This window comes from Cornus florida, unplaced genomic scaffold (assembly GCF_030987335.1).
Source record: "Cornus florida cultivar Cherokee Brave unplaced genomic scaffold, ASM3098733v1 CherokeeBrave_3.0.0_Hap2_Chr01, whole genome shotgun sequence".
NCBI lineage: Eukaryota > Viridiplantae > Streptophyta > Magnoliopsida > Cornales > Cornaceae > Cornus > Cornus florida.
Window position 1 is genome coordinate 2414745 of NW_026775571.1, and position 25530 is coordinate 2440274.

Sequence of the window (25530 nt, forward strand, 5' to 3'; positions counted from 1 at the left end):
ATTATACCATTTTATCTTTTAAAAGATAAATTTATAGATTTAACTATGTAATATAAAAATAAATAATAATTTGATAAAAACATTATTGTTTTTTTGAATTCATGTTATATCTTTAACTTATATGCTAGATAGGCAAAAGAAATGTATGTTAGATAGGCAAGAGAAATATTACTATTTTAATATAAATGAGTTACATTAAAAATTACCAATAAAAGACGAACAAAAAGATGAACTGGAGCACTGCATAATATTTATGGGACAAATATATCAAAAATATGAAACAATTATTTCAGTAATAAATTATATATACTTCTCACAAATAGAATGGAGAAACAATTATTTTGGTGATAAATTGTATAAACTTCTCACAAAATAGAATGCAGAAACAATTATTTATTGGGCCCCAAAATTTATAGGCTCATGGATGATGGGCCACCAGGAAAAAAAAATATCGGCCCCATCTATTTATATTCTCGTTCTCAACTCTGCACTTCCCCTCCCCCCCTCTATCTCTCTCTCTCTGTGCAACTGCAAACTACAAAATCTACAAGAATCAAAAGTTCAAAACCTATTACCTATATTAGTTATCAAAAAAAAAAAAAAAAAAAAAAAAAAATCTTTCAGTTTCCATAGCCCGCTGTTCCGTTCGCCGTTCGCAAGCCTCAGCCGCTGTCTCTCAACTCTCAAGCTTGCCCCCCTCTCTCTCTGCAACTGCTAACTTGTATGTATGGGTTTTGCTGCTAACGGCAGACATTTCAAATTTCAACTTCTGCTGCTAACGGCAGAAATTTCAAATTTCAAGTTCTCTTTTCCTCTCTTCCTCTCTTCTCTCGTTCTACCAATTCTTTCCCTTCAGCACCAGACCAACCAAGACCCGTATTCACAAACCACTTCCATCTCTATATCTCTCATCTATTCTCTCTCCTCTCTTTCTTTTTCTCATTCTCTCTCTAATACTGTATCTCTCTCACCGGGTAAGAAGCAAGAAGTGGGTCTGTTCTTGAGCTAGGTCGTTGACGAGAAAAAGGTTGAGAATCGCGAGGTTAACGAAGATGCCGTCGCCGAGGGCAATGGCTTCGATTTGGGTGGAGGGTTGGTAGGCGACGATGTTGGCTTGGACCCATTTGTGGTGAATGAATTGTTGGCGGCGGCGGAGGAGAGGTTCTCGTTGGGGAGTGCGACGGTGACTGTGAGACCCAATACCACCGCTGCCGCAGATGATGGAGAAGTCAGGAAGATCGATCAATCAAACGGAGCTCTGGGTGTGTGGCCGGCGGTAGGTGGTGGGTACCGGATGAAGAACAGGCGGCCCTAGAAATGTAAGGGTTTCTTCCCCTCTTTAGGCTGTAATTAGATATCACTTATGTATAGCCTATATACTGCCTCTGCTTCTGCATCTGATTTCTTTACCAACTTTTCAATGAAAAATAAATGCGTATACCCATTTCCAATACAGCACCAAATCAAATAAAAGGCTAGGCAAGAACATCACAAAGAAGAACATAAAATAACTGTAGACACAATTCATGGGAAGATGGAATGCAAATCCTGCAATTGAAGTAGCTGAATACAGTCCCATAGCACTGCATCCAAATAGATGTATGAATACACAGCCCACTTTTCTGTAGATTCCCATAATTAGGAATTGCAGACTGAAAAACAAGAGCAGTAGTCATAGAGGCTCTAGGCCTGCAATACCTCCACACGTTCTTATGCCACACATCACCATCAGAGGAAAGCCTGCACTTGTTCCAAACTGACTTGACAATTAATTTTCGACTCCCAAATCCCTCCGCTTGCTCCTTGGCACCTGAAAATGATAGGGTGAGCTAGCAGCCCAGTAGGAAAAACCATATCAAGAGTCTCCAAGAGGGTTTAACACACACGAGAATAAGCTTTACAGAGAATATATAAAAACATCTATAAATATAGAAGATAGATGTTGAAAAACACTGAGACAAAAAGCTCAAGAACAAAGCAGAGGATCAAGATGATTTCAATATAGATCAATATCAGTTTGGCCAAAACATATGTAACAATTAAAAATAGATTGTGTCATGGCTCAACCAAGGAATTTAGGAATAAAAACACTCCAAGCAACTCAAGCTATAGAGAACCCTACCCATGACTGACAACATGAAGATGGAGATGAGATGGTGATGAATTCTACAATTCAGCCCCTATTCCTCTCATTCTTCTTTCTCTCACTAAACCCTCACTGGTGGAGCTCTCTTGCTCCTTCTCTATGTTTTCTTTTCTTTGTCTTGGTTCAAGTGTGCATGTAATAGAAGAGAAGGCAGCTACAGGTGTAACTGCTGGGAACAAAACGTGTTCTATGGGTTGTATAAACAGGTGTGATGAGGTTCTAGGAAGCTGCTACTTGGATTCCGAAACTGTCCATCACAAAAAAGTTAATCACACTAATGCCCCAATAAAATCAATTAACTCCCTAAACACGATTAAGAGTCAATAAGCTCAATTAAGAGTCACTAAGCTCGATTAAGAATCACTAAGCATGATTAAGAGTCACTAAACACAATTAAAAGGCCTAATAAAATCTTAGGATATCACATATATACTACTAAAGATGTTGTTGCTACTCCAACAATACGGAAATAAATTGTTCTGGGTTGCTTTGGTAGGTTTTCTGAACAACTGGAATAAATTTTTGTAGTTGATGGCATAATGAAAGAATTTTTGTTTCCATGGTCTGTCACAATGCAGTTGGTCCTAGTGAACATATTGAATTTGAATATTTCTGTATTGTTCAGGAGTTTAGTGACCAATGGGAAGTGTATCGATAATTGAGTGCAAACGGTTACCTACTCCGCCATTTTTTTGTGGCCTTGCCAAAGGACAGGAGCACAATTTTAAATGATGAATTCTGCAGGCCAATATCTCAGGTGGACACTGAAATATTACATCACCTATGTAAGGGTGTTAAGGGGGGATTTGATGAAGAAATGTTCGGGTCTCACCTTGGTTTTGGCTGTCTCAGAGATTATTTGGAGTTTGAGCTTCAGAAGCGATATAAAGAAGCTGCAACAGCAACTCTGGCTCTGCTTGAACAACATTGCAACAAAGTCACTGTTGAACTAGCCAGAATGGACTTTAAAATAGAGGCCAATTCTGATGTTGCATATCTTCGAAGATATGCAATGCTGCATGCTGCTTCTATCTGCAACCATGTGGTGGGTAATAGTAGACAATTTACTATTTTAATTATGAGCCTCATAAATATACCTAACTTTGCTGTTCAAGGGATAGGTAATATTGAGTTGTTGAACTCCAAATTCTCTTGTAAAACATGTCATTTTGAGAGTGTAAATCAATAAACACATGGTTGCTCCAGAAAGCAAGTCTAAGAACAAATATTCGAGTCTAGGGATAGCCACTTTGTGCAAATAATGCCAAATATTTTGTCTTTGCTTTTTCTGATTACTGAAGAGGTGAGACCAGTCTACCCTTCACAGCATCGTACATTATTAGGGTGCACTGGATAATTTTTTTTTTGAGCTATTTCTTTTTCTGATTACTGAAGGGAACATTGATTGACAGAGCAGCAGATCCTTCCCCTGAGCAATGGGGAAGACAACAGAAGAGGAGTAGTCGGAGAGTGGGATTGGAAGCTGGCCTGGCGTTACAACAAATATTAAACCTCCCAATGCCACCTTCAACTCTATGTGGAAGGTGCTTTTTGAAAGTGTGATGCTTTTATTTTCGCTGCGCCACACTCTATGGGATGTCCTCTAGTATAAAGATTTTTTGTAAAAGCAATCATGAAGTTCCGTTTATCCACCCTATTTTGATTTGGTTCTACCGATTGAATACAATCAAATACAATCAGGCGGAATCTGATTTGAATGCAACAAATTGGAGATCAGAGCATTTTTTTATTTTGATAAATTGTGACAGATGGCAAATATGCTACTTGCCCATGCTGGTCGAGGTGGAGGGAGAGGAGTTTCTGAAGCAGCTGCAGAGATTGCAGATGCTGTTGCACAGCCATGGCTTGCTCCCCTTCTTGACACTTTATGTGATCGGCTAGATTTTATGTCGGGGAACCTTTTTGATCTAGCTGTTGAAAGAAATCACCACTGCGGCTCAGACTGTAACTATTCCTTGTATGCTTTTACTCTTAATTGACAGTATGCTTCCCCTTGGATTAGAAAGTCTTAAATAATAACATTAGACTACATAAGATTTTCCTTTAGCATGGTATTCACTGGATATAGAAATAATATTACTAACAGAAAATGTTTTTTTACTGTTAGTTCCCTTGTAATAAATTTTATTGCTAACAGAATAATGTTCATCAATTTTCAACTAAATTAAGTAATTCTTAGTCACTTATTTTTTTTAATGACAATTGCTCCTTCATGAGTATCAGTTACTGCCGGTTTAACAATATTTTCTATAAAAGCTTTTTGAGTTGTAGTAGGTCTTATATTGTCACGGTGTTGCATGTTGTAGCGAAGCAAAAACTTTGACTGGTGCTTTTCTTTCTTATGGTCTCCATGTCTCAAGATCCTAAGATAGATTTATAGTAATAATATATATTTGTTATGGGGAATCGAGACATGAGCAAAGCAATACAAAGAAAAAAAAACACACCCCTATAAAATTTATCTTTTTTAATGTTTTCTTTCTTTTGTTTTTTGGTTGCATTTAGCAAATTGCACCTTTTTACTCAAAACTAGTTAAAACATTTGCTGTCAATAAATATTAAATATATATTTTTTTCCTGCAGATGGAAGAAATAATGGAGATATTGATGGGTATGTGGGTCTCCATGCTGCTTTATGACACTCTTAACTGTTCTATATAGAGGAACTTGCGAAACACTGCAAGCAGCTAGTTCGGCACCATCTTGATTCAGTTTCAAGCCTATAGTCTCAGGAGTGCTATGATATTGACTTAAAGGGGAGCTTCAGCTCAGGTGCAAACTCTTTTTACAGATTTAACCAGGAATCTGCTGCTGCTTTATATCTCAAGCTATGTGATTGGGGGCCAGCTTTGCGTGATGAAACTAAGAGAGACCAAGGGAATATACCTCCAGGAAAGAATGCACAGCAGGCCACTCCAGGAAAAGGTGCCGAAGCCAGAGATGCTCTGCGTGAAAGCCATATGATTGTGCTTAGACCCCATCACCTTATCAGCCATGTGATGTGGTTAAGAAGGAACTTGGAGACTGCCTTGAGATTGGAGCAAGAAAACAGCACACAAGAATATTAGGCAATAGCAGAAATCCAAATCTTCTGTGAGACCAAAATGGTGGTGGTTTTCTATTTGCAAGTGCAGAAAATGGTTCAAGATCAGGCACGGCATAATCAGAGATTTGTTCATCAGCCGCACAACATTTTGCAGGGATATTTGAAATTCTTGTTTAGCAAACTGTGTCTTGAACCTTGAACTCGGCTCCTTAACCCCTTGGTAAACTTTTAAGATTCTTTTTCTCTCACACTTATTTGCCTCCACATGAATATGCATAGCTAGGGCGGATTGCTTGGTGCAATAGTAATGCCTTTTACGAGTATGCATATCCTCAATTAAAACCTGAATGCAGAATACATTGTAAGATAGTAATAGTTATTGTAGAATCCACCTTAGTGGCTTTTGTAAGGCATCGTTGATTACAAATGGCATTTTCCGAAGGAGGAGCATGTTCTGTTCACTTCTGTCTCTTTCCAGAGTATAAGGTGCAGATGGCAATTACTGTCATGCTATTCCAGTCTTCTCATAAATTTTACTCATCATTCCCCTACCATTTTGGGCTTTTTAGAACTTGATGGTTTTGGTTTGGTTTGTCTGACCAAGCTATATTACTGTACATTTATTAAAATGCTACAGGCAACCTTCTTTTGTTTTAAAATGTTTGACCTCTATCATTTTAATAACACATCAACAGACCAATTAAATATGAATTTATGCTTGCTCATTAATAGGATTATGGTCACAGAACAACAGTTATTGTTGCCCATTGTTTGAGCACGGTGAGGAATGCCCGTATGATTGCCGTGATTCATCAAAGGAAAAGTGGTAGAAAAAGATATCTTAGGTTATGCTTTGCCAATTATTATGCAACTCAATCACATATGCAGAAAATCTAAAAGTTACTACTCATGTCATAACTAGTGATATGATTTTTAACTGGCTTGTAGTTTTTCTTATTCATACTGTGTGATATTTCTATGTTTTGATAAAATTCCCAATAAAATCCCAGTTCTTTTTAGTTACAATGGAAGGTTTGCTTCTTTCTACTATAGTATATATTGCTTTCCCACAAGTAATTTTATTAAAAAAAATGCATATATGTTATAATGAAAATTTCCAGGAAATTACAATATTTTCGAAATTTCCGCATTTTAACTGTTTTTCACCATAGTTCTCATAGATCAGAGGGAAATGTCATATTTGTTAGTTAAACAGGCTCACATTTGGAACTACTCAAGGATCACCCTCAGCTCATACGATTGCTAGAAGTGAAAAAAGATTCACCTACAAGGTGCAGTTGAGCAAGACAAAGTCAAAAATCAATATGGAATCTGCTTGACAGTCAAGTCAACGAATGTCTTTCCTGCGTTCCACAAGTTGGGGATCATCTGGATCAGGAAACACCATCACCGCTCACTGTCTGTCCCATTTGGTGCACTAGCACCAGCAGGAGCGAGTGTTCCTGAAACTGCATTAACAGAACCCGGTGGCACCTATAAAAACTGTCAGAAAAGCATCGAGAAGTTCCACTGCCGCCTTGCCTATCTCAACAAACCAGAGGTTCTGGTTCTGATGGCAGGAGCCGTATCTGCAATTATTAATGGTGGGATTACATTACTGGATTAGTTGGTATGGTTTCTCATTTCTTTTACAACTTCCCTTCCAATTGGATTTTTAATGCCCATATCTCAAATGAATGTCTAATTGGTTTTACTTCTTATTTCTATTTTGGTTGTATCTGCTTTGTATTTTTCTTTGGCTGGGTGCTTCCATATGTCATAGAATTTTTGTTTTCGAAGGTAAATCGTATGAAACTGTTTTTTTTCCTCTTATTTTTTTTATGTCTTTTATGATTAGCCACATTGGGATGCATATTTGTGAATCCAGTTCAGTTTTTCTTACTACTGTTATATTCTTGAATATTTATCTTTTTCAATTTTGTCTATGTTTCATGTTACTCTGAAGAGCTTGGAAAGGGAAGGATAAAAAAGATATGAGGGAATTGTAAGATTTGAAAAATTAAAATTCGGATGAGATGTAAAAGAAGAAAAAAAAGAGCTAAAATGAAGTTACAGTTTTTGTTTTTTTTTACATTTTGTGTAGCTTCTAATGAAGTTATAGTGTTTTGGTGCCACATGAAGGAGAACACTTTCACCTTATGCTTGAGTTTATCATATTGGAAACAAATCAGATATTTACAACCTTTTGCTGCAATGTGGATATTTCAGGTCTTCAGGGCAGGCATCTCACTTCACGAGTGAATTTGGTGCTGATCAAGTTGTTGCATTCCAGATGTTTGATACTATATATAGGAAGCCAGAGATAGATGCATATGACATGAAGAGAAAAATATTGGATGACATTATTGTGGACACAGAGCGAAGATATGTCCATTTTAGTTATCCAGCTGTACCAGATGAGCAAATATTCAGTTCATTCTCTCCTTACATCCCTAGTGGCACAACTGCAGCTTTGGTTGGACATAGTGGAAGCGTGAAGTCAATAGTGATCCGTCTTATTTATAAATTTTATGATCCACAAACTGGTGAAGGTACTTATTGATTGAATTAATCTAAAAGTGTTCCAGCTTAAATGGATTTGTGAGAAAATTGGTTTCGTCAACCAAGAACCTGTGTTGTTCGCATCCATGATTGAGGATAATATTGTGTATGGAAGGATGGGGAAACAATTGAGGAGATTAGAGCTGCATCTGAGCTTGCAAATGCTGCCAAATTCATTGATAAGCTTCCACAGGTTCTTTCTTTTTCCATTTTGTTATGCTTTCATCATTCCTCACTTACATGAACATGAAAATTTTAATTTGCTTTTGAATTTTAAATTTTAATTTAGGGACTATTCACCATGGTGGGTGAGCACGGAATTCAGCTGTCTGTTTGACAGGGACAAGAATTCTACTTCTAGATGAAGCACCAAGTGTGCTTGATGGTGAATCCGAGAGGATTGTGCAAGAACCATTATATAGGATTATGGTCAACAGAACAGCAGTTATTGTTGCCCATCGTTTGAGCACAGTGAGGAATGCCGATATGATTGCGTGATTCATCAAGGTGGTGAAAAGATTTCTTAGATTGTGCTTTGCTACTTATCATGCAACTATATCCATATACAGAAAATCTAAAGGTTACTTCTCATTCCTTAACTGTTGATATGATTTTTAGCTGGCTTGTAGTTTTCTTCTTCATACTGTGAGATATTTCCATGTTTTGAGAAAATTCCCAATTAAATCCAAGTTCCTATTAGTTACAATGGAAGATGTGCTTCTTTCTACTATAAAATACATTGCTTTCCTACAAGTAATTTTTTAAAAACAAAAAAAAAAAAATTGTAAATACATTCTAATGAATTTTTCCAGGTAATTACAAATTTTTTAAAATTTCCCCATTTTGTTCCTAAATCACAAGTTCTTGTTTTACTGCTTTTCAACTTAGTTCTCATAGATCAGAGGGAACTGTAAGTCAGTTGGTGTCATATTTGTTAATTGAACAGGCTCACATTTGGAACTGTGTAAGAATCACTCTCAGCTCATACGATTGCTAGAAGTGAACAAAGATTCACAACTACAAGGTGCAGTCGAGCAAGAAAAAGTCACAAATTAATACGGAATCTGGTTGACGGTCAAGTCAACGAAAGTCTTTCCTGCGTTCCATAAGTTTGGGGATCATCTGGATCAGGAAACAACCACCACTCTCTGTCCCATTTGGTCCAATATCACCACCAGGAGCGAGTGTTCCTGATACTGCATTAACAGAATCCGGTGGCACCTATAAAAACTGTCAGAAAAGTGTCGACAAGTTCCACTGCCGCCCTGCCTATCTCAACAAACCAGAGGTTCTGGTTCTGATAGCACGAGCCGTATCTGCAATTATTAATGGTGTGATAACGTTACTGGATTAGCTTGTATTATTTCTCATTTCTTTTAGAACTTCCATTTCAGTTGGATTTTTTTAAAATTTCTTCATTTTGTTCCAAAATCTCAACTTCTTTTTTTACTGTTTTTCAACATAGTTCTCATAGATCAGGGGGAAATGTATGTCAATTAGTGTCGTATTTGTTAATTGAACAGGCTCACATTTGGAACTAATCAAGGATCACTCTCAGCTCATACGATTGCTAGAAGTGAACAAAGATTCACAACTAGAAGGTGCAATTGCAAGACAAAGTCAGAAATTAATACGGAATCTGGTTGACAGTCAAGTCAACGAATGTCTTTTCTGCGTTCCACAAGTTTGGGTATCATCTGGATCAGGAAACAACAACCACTGCTCATTCTCTGTCCCATTTGGTCCACTAGCACCAGCAGGAGCGAGTGTACCTGAAACTGCATTAACAGACTGGTGGCACTTATAAAAACTGTCAGAAAAGTGTCAAAAAGTTCCCCTGCCGCCTTGCCTATCTCAACAAACCAGAGGTTCTGGTTCTGATAGCAGGAGCCGTATCTGCAATAATTAATTGTGTGATTACGTTACTGGATTAGCTGGTATGGTTTCTCTTTTCTTTTACAACTTCCATTCCAATTGGAATTTTAATGCCCTTATCTCAAATGAATGTCTAATTGGTTTTACTTTTTATTTCTAATTTGGTTGTATCTGCTTTGTATTTTTCTTTAGATTGTCTCTTCCTTTTCTCACAAGGCAGAGACTGGGTTGGCTGGGCGCTTCTATATGTTTTGGAAGTTCTGTTTTCGAATGTAAATCATACGAAACTATTTTTTTTTGCTTATTTTTTTTTTAATCTTTTATGATTAGCCACATTGGGATGCATATTTGTGAATCCAGTTCAGTTTTTCTTACTACTTGTATATGCTTGAATATTTATCTTTTTGAATTTGTCTATGTTTCACGTTACTCCGAATAGCTTGAAAAGGGAGGGAAAAAAAAATTTATGAGCTAAATCACATAATTCTTCTAAATGGGTGATGCTCTCACGCTCCCACAACCGCTCTGTGTGACTTAGGTTATGAGAGAATTGTATGATGTGAAAATTAAAATTCCTATGAGATGTAAAAGAAAAAAAAAGAGCTAAAATGAAGTTATAGTTTTTTTTTTTTTTTTTTTTTTTTTTTTTTTTTTTTTGCCTTTTTTGTAGCTTCTAATGAAGTTATTGTGTTTAAGTACCACATGAAGGAGAACGTTTTCACCTTATGCTTGAGTTTGTCAGATTGGAAGCAATTCATATATTTACAACCTTTTCCTGCAATGTGATATTTCAGGTCTTCAGGGCAGGGATCTCTGTAAAAGTGTTCCAGCTTAAATGGATTTGGGAGAGAATTGGTCTCGTCGGTCAGGAACCCGTGTTGTTCGCTTCCAGGGGTGAGGATAATATTATGTATGGGAAGCCTACCTGATATTGGTTGGAAAATGGTGTTCCCATTGGATCCACCACTTTCTAAGGTGCTCTTGACAGGAGAACAACTAGGATGCATAGATGAGTTTCTGACAATTGTATCAATGTTTTCAGTGCCATCAGTGTTCTTTAGACCCAAGGACATGGCGGAGGATAGTGACGCTGTAAGGGAAAAATTCTTTGTTTCAGAATCTGACCACTTCACACTACTAAATGTTTACCAGCAATGGAACCTAATCAATACCGGGGTGATTGGTGCAATAATCACTTTTTTGGGATATTGTGAGGAAGTTCATCTGTTCTGAATAATTTCACAATTCAACAAAGGATAAAGGTGTTGGGGGTGTATGCTAATTTGCGGAATGGGATGCCTTGCCACTTACCCAAGCAGTGCTCTGTATGGTTTTGGTGATACCCCAGATTATGTGGCTGGTCATGGGTTGATCTTGACAAGAAAGGAGTACATGCAGTGCGCAACATTTGTAGAGCCCTAGTGGTTGGCTGAATTGGGCGCCATGTTCTTTTTGGTGAAGGACTCGAATGCATCAATGTTGGAGCACAAAATGAAGCAGAACTACTGAACGGGGGATTTAATACAGAAAAACCCTGCAATAAAACCAAGCAAGGTTTTGGGGCTACCAATTTAACTAAGATAACTTCTCCTACAGTATAACTTCTCCTACAGTTTCTGAAGCAGATACACTTAGCTCTTCAAATGTTCCTTCTTCTTTTGGCCTAGACTATTATGTCTTCCTTGGACATGTCTAAGAGTTCCTTCAAATCAGGTATGCCCTTTCTGGTTACATGTGAATATGGTTTTCATGGTTCAATTTCTGGTGACCTTCAACGTTAAATTGTTTTTTTTTTCCTTCTAAATGAGCTCAAAATTATGATTTTCTTTCTAAATAAACTATGGAACTCCTTTCTCAAAAAAGAAAGACTTTGTAATTGGTGGGTGACAAAGTGAGATTCACTGCTTCTGGCTGCTTATATTCAACATTATCTACTTCAAAGTATAATTTTATAATTGTATTGTGCTGTCAAGACTACCTTTTATTTTATCATTTCTTTTAATTTGGGGATGGCTTGTATTTTAATCTCTCAGCACTTCATCCCTATATGCTTGTTATTTATTTATTGGTATTGTTTTTGCATTTCCTTTTAGGGTATGCTTTAAGTTTCTTTCCTTTGTTTTTCATCTAATAAGTTAAATCACGTGGTCTGTATTAGTTTTGAAACTTTTTGTTGCCTTTGCTCTTGGAGCTTTCAAATTTGATTCATAGATTCATTAACTAATCTCTGTGTTCATTCATCAGTCACTGACTAAGGTTAACACTTCTAAATGTCAATGTAACTTCATTTAGGTGAAATCATATATATGGAATAATCTTATACCATGGGAAATGTTTACTTGGTATGTTCTGTTGTGCTGGATATTTTTTGGGACGTGTGGCATTCTTTGTCAGCGCATTTTCCATCTTCCTTTCTTTTGTTTGAAGGAGGTTGTACCTCCTGTTTCTCTTGTACTTATTATTTGAATTTTAATGAAACCAAGACACATTTAGGAAAAAAATTGTTTACTTGGTATGAGCCTGTGGCCTGTACAACATGGCCATTTCTTTCTATTCTTTGTATTGGCATTTTCATAACGATTGGGTATGTAAATTTTTTTTTTGTCTACGTGTGGCAAGCATTACATGTGTGGAATGTTGTATGTGTATCTATTGTACCTCTCTCTCTTGTGACAATTTAAATTTTACTATGGTAAATGTCTTAGTTTCTGTCTGCATATCTATGTTAAATTTACTATGGTAAATTTCATGTGAATATGGTTTTCATGGTTCAATTTCTGGTGACCTTCAACGTTAAATTGTTTTTTTTCTTCTAAATGAGCTCAAAATTATGATTTTCTTTCTAAATAAACTATGGAACTCCTTTCTCGAAAAAGAAAGACTTTGTAATTGGTGGGTGACAAAGTGAGATTCACTGCTTCTGCTTCTGCTTCTGGCAGCTTATATTCAGCATTATCTACTTCGAAGTATAATTTTATAAATGTATTGTGCTGTCAAGACTACCTTTTATTTTATCATTTCTTTTAATTTGGGGATGGCTTGTATTTTAATCTCTCAGCACTTCATCCCTATATGCTGGTTATTTATTTATTGGTATTGTTTTTGCATTTCCTTTTAGGGTATGCCTGCATATCTATGTCAATTTTTAGGGGACCAACTTTTGAGATTGGAGTGAAGGTCTTATTACCTTTTGAAGGAAATCCTCATTGAAAATCAGTGTTAGATTTGATAAGCCCATAGATGATGGAATTGACATATGGGTGGGGTCCTATTGAGGTGGGTCATTATTCTTCTGTAAGGTGAGGCCCTAATTTGTTATTATTTTCCACATGCTCACGACTTTATAAATTTTGTTATGTCTTCAATATTACCAAGTCCCATTCTGCCACTCTCACTCCTAACCCCTCTAGTTTGTGATCTTTGCTTGGAAGCCCCTGGCGTGGAAGATCTGGACAAGTTACTCATCAACATGTTATTTGAGGTAGGCCTTATATTCTATTCAAGTCATTTGGTTTCTTATGTCTCAGATTTGTGGTTTATCATCAGTTCATTAAATACCTTTTAAGTTCCACTATTATATTATATTATATAAATATATATATTTACGTCATCTTTTTTATTTTTATTTTTAAGTTTGTTGGTCCAGTAATTTCTGCATCAAAGTTGATGCTTTTGAGCTGTGATTTATGGGTAGTAAGATATACTCCTTTTGCAGACATCAAAGGGTTTCTATCAGATGTCAAACCTCCTTGTGATGCAGACAATAAAAAAAAATCCATTTGAGGTAGAATTGCATTTGCATTTACCATTCCATTTCTGATTGTTTCTTATAAGTTGTCTGTTTTCTGTGTGGTGTTATATTTTGTATGGTTTATCTGCAGCTCCGAAGAAAACTGTTAAGACATCGGATTTCACATCCTCTTCATTTAGTGGTGGCTTGATATCCTGCCACATGAGGATATCAGTGGGAAGATCACACCTGCCCTTTTAAAGGGCATAGAAAGTCATGATTGGAAGGTCTGGCCATTAGCATATATGAGATTAGCTTGTAATATAGTATTTGTGTGTTTGTGTGGGTACAATTTTGATTCTTGGTAACTGACCTTCTTGAACTTGTTGTTTCCTTGTATATCAGGTTCGTTTGGAATCTATTGAAGCTGTTAACAAAATCTTGGAAGAGGCCGGTAAGCGCATTCAGCCAACCGGAACTGGTATGCAATTATTTTGCGTGATTAGAACTAGCTATACATTTTAAGTTTTAACTATGACCATACAAGCATCATCCTCATTGTACTTCTTATTTTGTTTGTAATGTTGTCTATCTATTGTTTTTCTGTTGATTGGCAGTGGATTTATTCAGATCTCTTAGAAGACGCCTATTTGACATCAATAAAAAATTAGTTATGGCAAGTTTGGCTGCTGTAGGTGCTGCCGCATCTGCAATGGTGATCAGTTGATAAGTCAAGCAAGGTTTGTTGGCTTTCAACCTGCATTTGCCTCTTTTTACTCTGTTTTTCTTAGATATCTGACATTAATATGTTAAGTGGCTTGCTGCAGGGCATTCTATCAGACGATTTGAAATGCCTGGGTGACGATAAAAAGAATTTGACAGAATCTTCTTTGACTACTTTAGATTCTTGGCTTGCTGCTGTACATCTTGACAAAACGGTTACTATCTGTTCATTTACTCTATTTCATTGTACTCTTTGTGCATTATATTAATGCTTGTCTGATATTATGACAATTCTATGACCATTTTAGGTTGAGAGTGAGGGATGGTCGAAAAAGAAGTGAGATGAGATGTACCAAAAAAAAAAAAAAAAAAGAAAGAAAGAGAAAAAAAAAAAAACAAAGGATGTCAGATTTGTATGAGAAAAAAAGAGAGAAGTAGGGAAAAAAAATGTGAGAAGAAAGAAAATAGACTATATGAAAAGGACAAAAAAAAAAGGGAGAAGTTGTGATAAAAGAGGGAGAATGAGTTACATGTGAAAAAAAAAAAGATTGAAAAGGAAATAAAAAAAGAGGGAGATTGGGTTAGATGTGGAAAAAAAGAGTAAAAAATGAGGCACTGAAGGCATATACTATTATGCGTTGTGCTGTGGTGAAAATCTACCCACTGTACAACGATCTCGTCATAATCCTATCAGGTAATTTCTTTCTCTTTCTGTCTCTCTTACACTCAAAAAGTTAATGGCTTAAAATGTGTGAGGGTGTACCCTCTATCTCTGATTCTCTTTCTTTCTTAATTTCAATTTTCCTGCCCTTAGCTAAAGTTGGTGTGTAATTTCTTTTGTTTTGTATTCCTCTTAGGTTGTTGCTTCGAGTTTTAGGAAAGCAGAACATGGTTGGGTGCTTCAATGTGATATGGAACTTTCTTTTTGGGAGGTAAATAATATTAATTCAAGTGGTTTTCCTTTCTATACTTGCCCATATTTTTTTGCTTAGTGAATATAGGTGGTATTTTCTCTCTTCTAATCAATTTTAGTTCTGACAGTTCTGTGGTTCGCTTGAACATGGCAGGGAAGATTGTGAAAATGAATTAAAGGTAGCTTAGTATTTTGTTGATTGGGAATGATTTTTGTTTTTGGGTTTTGTGATATGAGAGTGCAAATATAAGAGATGGGGCTTGACAATGAATTCTTTACCATTAGGGGTGATGTGGCCGTGGATCGTGGGTTGTTTGATTTCATGGGAAAGGAGGAGGAGGAGAAGCCTCAAGAGGAGTGAACATGCTTGTTCCCTAGTATGATAATTTATGCATACGTATCATGTATATTTGTTTAATTTATTTATGTATTTGTGTCTAGAAATACATGCCATAAACTTTGAATTGTTCAATCAAGAGTCAATTAAAAAGATAAAAGTTTGGAAACACAATTTTGAAATTGATTCTGATTAAACATAGAAGTTTGAATAATTTCTAGTAAAAGTTTTGGTTTATTTATTTCTTTATAGTAAGAAACTTGTGAAATTATTCACACACACACACGCTCACATTCACATGATCTTTCTTCAAAGTTGTGAACTTAGACTCAAATAATGAGTAACATCTTAAGGTAATATAAGATGATGGCATTTGAAAAAAAATATGTGAGGTGCAAAGCAAAAAGAAAAAAAAAAAAAAAATCTTGTTTTTGCAGTTGAAAAGAAACAAAAAATCTCCAATGAGATGGCTGCAAAAAGTTTCTTATGAAAAAGGCTACCTAGTGAGATCAGACCGAAAGCTTCCTTGACTCGAAAAAAATGGGAATAAGGGAAAATAGCTGGCTACTCATTAGAGTGAAAGCCGTCATAGAAACACAAAAGAAAAAAACAAGAGAGGTTTCAAAAAGAAAAAGAAAAGAGCGAAAATTCACATGCTTTGGAAATCTTTGAATCTTTTGTGTGAAATTTATTTTTGTTTTTGAACACAAATTTGAAACTGATTATATTTGTGTTGAGTTTATTTCTAATGCACATATAATGGACTAAGTTGACTACTATTGATTTATAAATGGACTAGAAATCTTTGAACCTAATTATGAGAATTTTTATGTTTATAAAGATGATAGAATAGAAATTCGTGGGTCTAAATAATGTTTAATTTGATTGATGATTTATTGACACTTCGAAAATCTTGGCATGTTTAGATTTATATATTTATGTATGTGTCTTTGCATATCATCACAAAATTGAAAAATGACAAAAATATATTTCTTTATAATTTTGTTTATTTGTGTCTTTATTTATTTATTTGATCATATGAGAGATCATGTAGGGTGTATGAGGACTTAAAATTGCAAAAGAAGCAATTTAGGGCATTTTTAGGTACGTCGCTCGAAGCCATAGCAAGGCTCCATCGATCGACCCTTGAAATCAAATCAATTGATGCAAGTGTCACTCAGTTCCAGTGAGTTTGCAACTCGTCTCTGTCTCATTTGGTCTACCAACATCAGCTGGAGCGAGTGTTCTTGAAACTGCATTAAGAGAACCCCGTAGCCACCTATCAAAACTGTCAGAACAGCGTCTAGAAGTTCCACTGCGCCTCCTTGCCTATCTCTACAAACCAGAGGTTCCGGTTCTGATAGCAGGAGCCGTCTCTGCAATTATTAATGGTGCGATAACATAACTGCATTAGCTTTGTGGTTTCTCATTTCTTTTGCAACTTTCATTCCAATTGTTTGTGCTTTAAAATTTAACTAATGTCAATTTATTTATGTTTTGGGTTACTCAGAAGAAGTGAGTTGTGCTCAGAAGGAAGCTTAATATTTGGAACTACTCAAGGATCCTGATGGAGCATGCTCTCAGCTCATATGATTTCTAGAAGTGAGCAAGACAAGTCATAGATTACCATGGAATCTGGTAGATAGTTAATTCAACAAATTTCATTCCTGCGTTCCACAAGTTGGGAATCATCTGGAGGAGGAAACAACAATCACCTCCCACTCTGTCTCACAAGGGAGAGTTTGGCTTAGCTGGGTGCTTTTATATGTTGTTTAGGAAGGTAAATCATATGAAACATTGAGGTGCATATTTGTGCATCCAGTTTGGTTGCTCTTACTGCTGTTATTTGCTTGAATGTTTATCTTTTTCAATTTATCTATGTTTCATGTTACTCCGAAGAGCTGAAATGGAAAGGACAAAAAGTTAGTAGAGTTGTAAGATGTGCAAAGTTAAGAATCGGGATGAGATGTAAAAGAATAAGAAGAGCTGAAATGAAGTTTTGGTTTTTTCCCCATTTTGTTGTGTAGCTTCTAAAGAAGTTATAGTTTTTTCAGTACTACATAAAGGAAAACACTTCACCTTCTGCTCGAGCTTGTCAGTCTTGTAGCAATTCATATATTTAAAACTTTTTGCTGCAATGTGGATATTTCAGGTCTTTACGGCAGGCATTTCCGATTTTCCTTGCATGAGTGCATTTGCTGCAGGTCAAGCTGCTGCATTACAGATGTTTGAGACTATAAATATGATGCTAGAGATAGATGCATATGACATGAAGGGAAAAGTATTGGATGACATTAGTCCACTCTGACATAAGTATTGTTGCTTTTGAGAGGTTGATGATGTGATCAACCAGATCTGGACAGAGAACTTCACAAATATCTAAACCAGGGAACCGAACTCCCTGCTTCTACTTACACTGCAACTGGAACATTTGAGGAAGACGGATAAGGCAAGACTCCTGGAAATGAAGTAGAACCTTGACCCGAGACAATCCAAAGGAGAAATATGGAACAGAGTGCCTGGAGATATAGAGTTAAGTGATGTCCATTTTTGTTATTCAGCCTGACCAGATGATCAAATATTCAGTGCATTCTCTCTTTCTATCCCTAGTTGCACAACTGTAGCTTTGGTTGGACAGAGTGGAAGAGGTAAGTCAACAGTGCTCAGTCTGATTCAGAGATTTTATCATCCACAAACTGGTGAAGTACTTATTGATCAAATTAATCTGTATGTGTTCCAGTTTAATGGATTAGGGAGAGAATTGGTTTCGGCTGCCAAGAACCTGTGTTATTTGCATCCAGCATTGAGGATAATATTGTGTATGGGAAGGATGGGACAACAATTGAGGATATTAAAGCTGCAGCTGAGCTAGTAAAGTCTGCCAAATTCGTTGATAAACTACCTCAGGTTCTTGCTTGTCCATTTAGTCACTCTTTCAGCATTCCTCTTTCTTCACTTTCATGAAAATATGAATTTTAATTTGCCTTTGAATTTTAAAATTTTAATTTAGGTACACCGCACCATGGTGGGTGAGCATGGAATTCAGCTGTTTGGTGGATGGAAGCAACGAGTTGCCCTAGCCAGAGCAATTCTGAAGGACCCCCAAATTCTACTTCTAAATGAAGCAACAAGTGCTCTTGATACTGAATCCGAGAGGATTGTGCAAGAAGCAATGGATAGGGTTATGGTCAACAGGACAACAGTTATTGTAGCCCATCGATTGAGCACAATGAGGAATGCCTATATGATTGCCGTGATTCAACAAGGAAAGATGTTTGAAAAAGGTATCTTAGATTTGGGTTCGCTAATTATTTTGTAACTTGATCACATATAGAGCAAATATAAAGGTTACATTTCAAGTCTGAACTTGTGACCTGATTTTTAATGGGCTTTTAGTTTTTCATAATATGTGATTGGTTGTATAATTCTACTTTCCGTTGGCTTTCCAGGCACTTCTATCCATTGGAAAGTAACTAATTGAGTTCTAGATGTTCTTCTAAGATGGTTTGGTGTGTGATTCTGCGAATCTAACTCATCATGCCTAGTGAAGGTGAAGTATTTTCTTATCTATATATTTCAGTTTTGCTTATATCAGGTGGCTGGTATGAAAATTTGTTGGTTGTGATTAAATTTAGTATTTTTTCCCCTTCAAAAACAGGTGCTGGAATTCCTTCATGAACTTTTTGATACGTTGAGGAATGAGGGACACACCATTACTGAATCAGAGGTTGTCAATTTTTCCCCTGCTTGATTGATACGGTTTTTTTTATTTTTTTTATTTATTATTTTTTATTTTTTAGCCCTGAATTTTTTCAATTAGTCTCATCACCTGTGCAGTTTCTAATGCTGCTTGATTGAGAAGGTTCTTTTTGTAGCCCTGAACTGCTTCAATTGGTCCCATCACCTGTGCAGTTTCTAATGCTACATTGTTGTTGGTCATGTTTGACCCAAACCTGCTAACCAACTTGAAGTATGGTAGCTGGCAGTTGTTATCCTAACCTTCCTAGAAGATGTCAAACCGATCAGTTTTTTGTTTAAAAGGCGAAGTAGTTTCTTTAAGAATGCATCTAGTTCATTTTCTTATGTTAGTTGTCCGACCTTTTTCTTGAAAGGAATTGTAGTAAATGTGGTTGTATTTTGTGCATTATAGTCATGCTTGTCTAATATTATGACAATTCTATGTCCATTTTAGGTTAATGTTGTTGCTGCTGCTTTAACAGATGCGCTGTGAAAGAGCTTAAGGATCTTTTTTATTGGGTATTGAGGCAACTTACAGGATTAAGTGATTTTTCTGGTGCTTCACATTTGCAAAAACCAGCTGCCTCTGCTATGACGGTATATGCTAGAGCAATTGTAGAATCTTTTTGCAAAATAAATTGAAAGCAATATTTATATCTTGATTTTATGGAAATTTTATGGTTTGTTGGTTCCCCTATAGGATAAATCAGCGGAAGTTGCATTGGTGAAATTTTAAGAGTTTGCGGACCAGAAACAGTGCGTTGGCTTCAAAATGCTCAGAATATGTGATTGGTCATATAATTGTAGTTTATATTGGCTTTGCTGACACTTCCATTCTTTGGAAAGGAGCTAATTGAAGTTCTAGGTGTTTCTTCTAAGATGGCTTGGTTTGCGATTCTACAAATCTAACACATCATGCCTATTGAAGGTGAAGTATTTTCTTATTGATATATTTCAATTTTGCTTATTTCAGGTGGCTATTAAGAAAATTTGTTGATTGTGATTAAAATTTGTTTCTTTTTCCCCTCTAAAACCAGGTGCTGGAATTTCTTCTTGAACTTTTTGATACGCTGAGGAATGAGGGATACACCATTACTGAACCAGAGGCTGCCATTTTTTTCCACTGCTTTAATGAGAAGGTTCTTCTTTGTATCCCTGAACTTCTTCAATTTCTAATGCTGTTTATTGTTGTATGTCTTATTTGACCCAAAGCTGCTAACCGACTTGAAGTATGGTAGCTGACAGTTTTTAGCCTAACCTCCCTAGAAGATGCCAAACTGATCTTTTCTTTCCTTAAAAGGTGAAGTACTTCAAGAGTGCATCCGGTTCCATTTTCTTTTGCGAGTTAAACCAGCTTTTTCTTAGGAGGGATTGTAGAATTTCTGGTTGTATATTACTTGGATTGGCTCTCTCATATTGAGAAATATTGCTAGAGGCATTCTTCTTGTCCTTCTTCTTCTTCTTTCTTTTTCTAATAGTGTCAGTAGGCTGGTGGGTTGGTTTTTGGCAGTTCTTCTTCTTTTCTTTTTCTTTTAGGCTATGTTTGGTGTGATTGAATGGAATCAAATGAAGGTGGAATGGAATGCATTTGTTTCCATTCTCTTGTTTGGTGTGTCACATTAAAAGTGGAATGGCCATTCCATTCCCACTGAGAATTAATAAAGTAAAAAAATAATTTAAAGAGATAATTCACGCATACACACACTATATAAAATATAATATATATATATATATATAATATGTATCTATATGCTGTTTGTTCCCCCTCTCTCTATCTCGTTTATTTTTCTCTCTCTATTATCTATTTCCCTTTTATTTTTGCAAATTAATTTTTTTAGTTAATTTTTTTTACTAATAATAAAATGTAATTTAAAGAAACAATATAAATTCATTCTATTCCAACTTTTTTACCAAACATAGGAATGAGAATGAGATTCCATTTTTACACATCCATGTTTACAACCAAACGGTGGAATGAGAATCATTATTCTCATTCCATTCCCACCTCCATTCTCATTCCATTCCCATCTCCATTCTCATTCCATTCCACTTCATTCCACCACACCAAACATGCCCTTAGTATTAGTAGGTTGGTGGGTTAGTTTTTTGGCAGTTCCCTAGTATGATAATTTATGCATACTTATCATGTATATTTGTTTAATTTATTTATGTATTCGTGTCTAGAAATACATGCCATAAACTTTGAATTGTTCAATCAAGAGTCAATTAAAAAGATAGAAGTTTGGAAACACAATTTTGAAATTGATTCTGATTAAACATAGAAGTTTGAATAATTTATAGTAAAAGTTTCGGTTTATTTATTTATTTATAGTAAGAAACTTGTGAAATTATTCACACACACACACACACACACAGAGACTCACATTTACATGATCTTTCTTCAAAGTTGTGAACTTAGAGTCAAATAATGAGTAACATTGTAAGATAATATAAGATGATGGCATTTGAAAAAAAAAAAGTGAGGTGCAAAGCAAAAAAAAAAAAAAAAAAAAAGAAAAGAAAAGAAAAAAGCGTGTTTTTGCAGTTGAAAAGAAACGAAAAATCTCCAATGAGATGGCTGCAAAAAGTTTCTTATGAAAAAGGCTACCTAGTGAGATCAGACCGAAAGCTTCCTTGACTTGAAAAAAAATGTGAATAAGGGAAAATAGCTGGCTACTCATTAGAGTGAAAGCCGTCATAGAAACACAAAAGAAAAAAAAATAATAGGCTTCAAAAAGAAAAAGAGAGGAGCGAAAATTCACATGCTTTTGAAATCTTTGAATCTTTTGTGTGAAATTTATTTTTGTTTTTGAGCACAAATTTGAAACTGATTATATTTGTGTTGAGTTTATTTCTAATGCACCTATAATGGACTAAGTTGACTACAATTGATTTATAAATGGACTAGAAATCTTTGAACCTAATTATGAGAATTTTTATGTTTATAATGATAATAGAATAAAAATTGGTGGGTCCAAATAATGTTCAATTTGATTGATGATTTATTGACACTTTGAAAACCTTGGCATGTTTAGATTTATATATTTATATATGTGTCTTTGCATATCATCACAAAATTGAAAATTGACAAAAATATATTTCTTTATAATTTTGTTTATTTGTGTCTTTATTTATTTATTTGATCATATGAGAGATCATGTAGGGTCTATGAGGACTTAAAATTGCAAAAGAAGCAATTTAGGGCATTTTTAGGTACGTCGCTCGAAGCCATAGCATGGCTCCATCGATCGACGCTTGAAATCAAATCAATCGATGCAAGTGTCACTCAGTTCCAGTGAGTTTGCAACTCGTCTCTGTCTCATTTGGTCTACCAGCATCAGCTGGACCGAGTGGTCCTGAAACTGCATTAAGAAAACCCCGTGGCCACCTATCAAAACTGTCAGAACAGTGTCTAGAAGTTCCACTGCGCCTCCTTGCCTATCTCTACAAACCAGAGGTTCTGGTTCTGATAGTAGGAGCCGTATCTGCAATTATTAATGGTGCGATAATATAACTGCATTAGCTTTGTGGTTTCTCATTTCTTTTACAACTTTCATTCCAATTGTATGTGCTTTAAAATTTCCCTAATGTCAATTTATTTATATTTTGGGTTACTCCTTAGAAGAAGTGAGTTGTGCTCAGAAGGAAAGCATAATATTTGGAACTACTCAAGGATCCTGATGGAACTTACTTGCAGTCCACAAGAGTGACAACAATTGAGGATGTTAGAGCTGCAGCTGAGCTAGTAAATTCTGGCAAATTCATTGATAAACTACTTCAGGTTCTTGCTTGTCTTAGTCACTCTTTCAGCATTCCTCTTTCTTCACTTTCTTGAAAATATGAATTTTAATTTGCCTTTGAATTTTAAAATTTTAATTTAGGTACACCGCACCATGGTGGGTGAGCATGGAATTCAGCTGTTTGGTGGATGGAAGCAATGAGTTGCCCTAGCCAGAACAATTCTGAAGGACCCCCAAATTCTACTTCTAAATGAAGCAACGAGTGCTCTTGATGCTGAATCCGAAAGGATTGTGTGAGAAGCAATGGATAGGTTTATGGTCAACAGGACAACAGTTATTGTAGCCCATCGATTGAGCACTATGAGGAATGCCTATATGGTTGCCGTGATTCATCAAGGAAAGATGTTTGAAAAAGGTATCTTTGATTTGGGTTCGCTAATTATTTTGTAACTCGATCACATATAGAGCAAATATAAAGGTTACGTTTCAAGTCTGAACTTGTGACCTGATTTTTAACCGGCTTTTAGTTTTTCAGAATATGTGATTGGCTGTATAATTTTACTTTCCGTTGGCTTTCCAGGCACTTTTATCCATTGGAAAGTAACTAATTGAAGTTCTAGATGTTCTTCTAAGATGGTTTGGTGTGCGATTCTGCGAATCTAACTCATCATGCCTTGTGAAGGTGAAGTATTTTCTTATCTATATATTTCAGTTTTACTTATATCAGGTGGCTGGTAAGAAAATTTGTTGGTTGTGATTAAATTTAGTTTTTTCCCCCTTCAAATACAGGTGCTGGAATTCCTTCCTGATCTTTTTGATAAGTTAAAGAATGAGGGATACACCATTACTGAATCGGAGGCTGTCATTTTTTTCCCCTGCTTGATTGAGAAGGTTTTTTTTTCCTAGCCCTGAATTTTTTCAATTAGTCCCATTAGCTGTGCAGTTTCTAATGCTGCTTGATTGAGAAGGTTCTTTTTGTTGCCCTGAACTACTTCAATTAGTCCCATCACCTGTGCAGTTTCTAATGCTGCATTGTGGTTGGTCATGTTTAACCCAAACCTACTAACCAATTTGAAGTATGGTAGCTGGCAGTTGTTATCCTAACCTTCATAGAAGATGTCAAACCGATCAGTTCTTTCTTTAAAAGACGAAGTATTTTTTTTAAGAATGCATCTTGTTCCATTTTCTTATGTTAGTTGACCGACCTTTTTCTTAAAAGGGATTGCAGTAATTGTTGTTGTATTGTTGTGCATTATATTCAAGCTTGTCTAATATTATGACAATTCTATGTCTATTTTAGGTTACTTGGGTTGCTGCTGCTTTAACTGATGCAATACTTGCTGTGAAATATCATAAGGATGTTTTTCATTGGGTATCGAGGCCACTTACTGGATCAAGTGATTTTTCTGATGGTTTACATTTGCTAACACCAGTTGCCTCTGCTATGACAGTGTATACTAGAGCAATACTAGAATTTGTTTGCAAAATAAATTGAAAGCAATATTCATTTTTTTATTGTATGGAAATTTTATGGTTTGTTGGTTCCCTGTAGGATAAATCAGCGGAAGTTTGCAAGGGTGCAAAAACTTGCATTTGTTAAATTTTAAGAGTTTGCGGACCAGAAACAGTGCGTTGGCTTCAAAATGCTCAGAATATATGATTGGTTATATAATTGTAGTTTATGTTGGCTTTCCCGGCACTTCCATTCTTTGGAAAGGAACTAATTGAAGTTCTAGGTGTTTCTTCTGAGATGGCTTGGTTTGCGATTCTACAAATCTAACACATCATGCCTATTGAAGGTGAAGTATTTTCTTATTGATATATTCAATTTTGCTTTTTTCAGGTGGCTGTTAAGAATATTTGTTGATTGTGATTAAAATTTGTTTCTTTTTCCCCTCTAAAACCAGGTGCTGGAATTTCTTCGTGAACTTTTTGATATGCTGAGGAATGAGGGATACACCATTACTGAATCGGAAGCTGACATTTTTTTCCACTGCTTTATTGGGAAGGTTCTTCTTTGTATCCCTGAACTGCTTCAATTTCTAATGCTGTGCATTGTTGTATGTCATATTTGGCTCAAAGCTGCTAACCAACTTGAAGTACGGTTGCTGGCAGTTTTTAGCCTAACCTCCCTAGAAGATGCCAAACTGATCTTTTCTTTCCTTAAAAGGTGAAGTACTTCAAGAATGCATCCGGTTCCATTTTCTTTTGCGAGTTAAACCAGCTTTTTCTTAGGAGGGATTGTAGAATTTCTGGTTGTATATTACTTGGATTGGCTCTCTCATATTGAGAAATATTGCTAGAGGCATTCTTCTTTTCCTTCTTCTTTTTTCTTTTTCTAATAGTGTCAGTAGGCCGGTGGGTTGGTTTTTGGCAGTTCTTCTTCTTTTAGTATCAGTAGAGTAGAAATATATAAAAAGAAGAGAAAGAAGAGAATTGTGTAAAGACTTGAATGAGATAATTTACTCATTCATAGCTTTAGTATTTATAGATAAAATGAGCACATGCTCATATTACAAGAAAGGAAACTAAATCAAATCAAAATCAAATCACAAATTATTCTAAAGCATATTCTATAGCATAGTCAAATCTTTGCTATTCTTACTCTACTTGTCGCAGTAGAGTGAGAATGGAAGCGGCACTGGAAGGCACAAGTCTGTCATCAAGGTTTTCAGCCAAAGCAACTCATCTACCCCAAG

At 35.8% G+C, this 25530-nt stretch overlaps 1 protein-coding gene and 1 pseudogene across 1 annotated transcript; both read left to right on the forward strand.

The window, feature by feature from the left end:
- Positions 1 to 428: 428 nt before the first annotated feature.
- LOC132276091 (uncharacterized) lies at positions 429 to 25149 on the forward strand (annotated as a pseudogene).
- On the forward strand, positions 2125 to 5235 carry LOC132276009 (dynamin-related protein 5A-like). The gene is made up of 7 exons (XM_059777287.1): positions 2125 to 2156; positions 2275 to 2352; positions 2891 to 3191; positions 3542 to 3703; positions 3916 to 4111; positions 4751 to 4778; positions 4959 to 5235. The coding sequence occupies exons 1-7, from the start codon at positions 2125 to 2127 to the stop codon at positions 5233 to 5235; spliced, it is 1074 nt and encodes a 357-aa protein (XP_059633270.1).
- Positions 25150 to 25530: the final 381 nt, after the last annotated feature.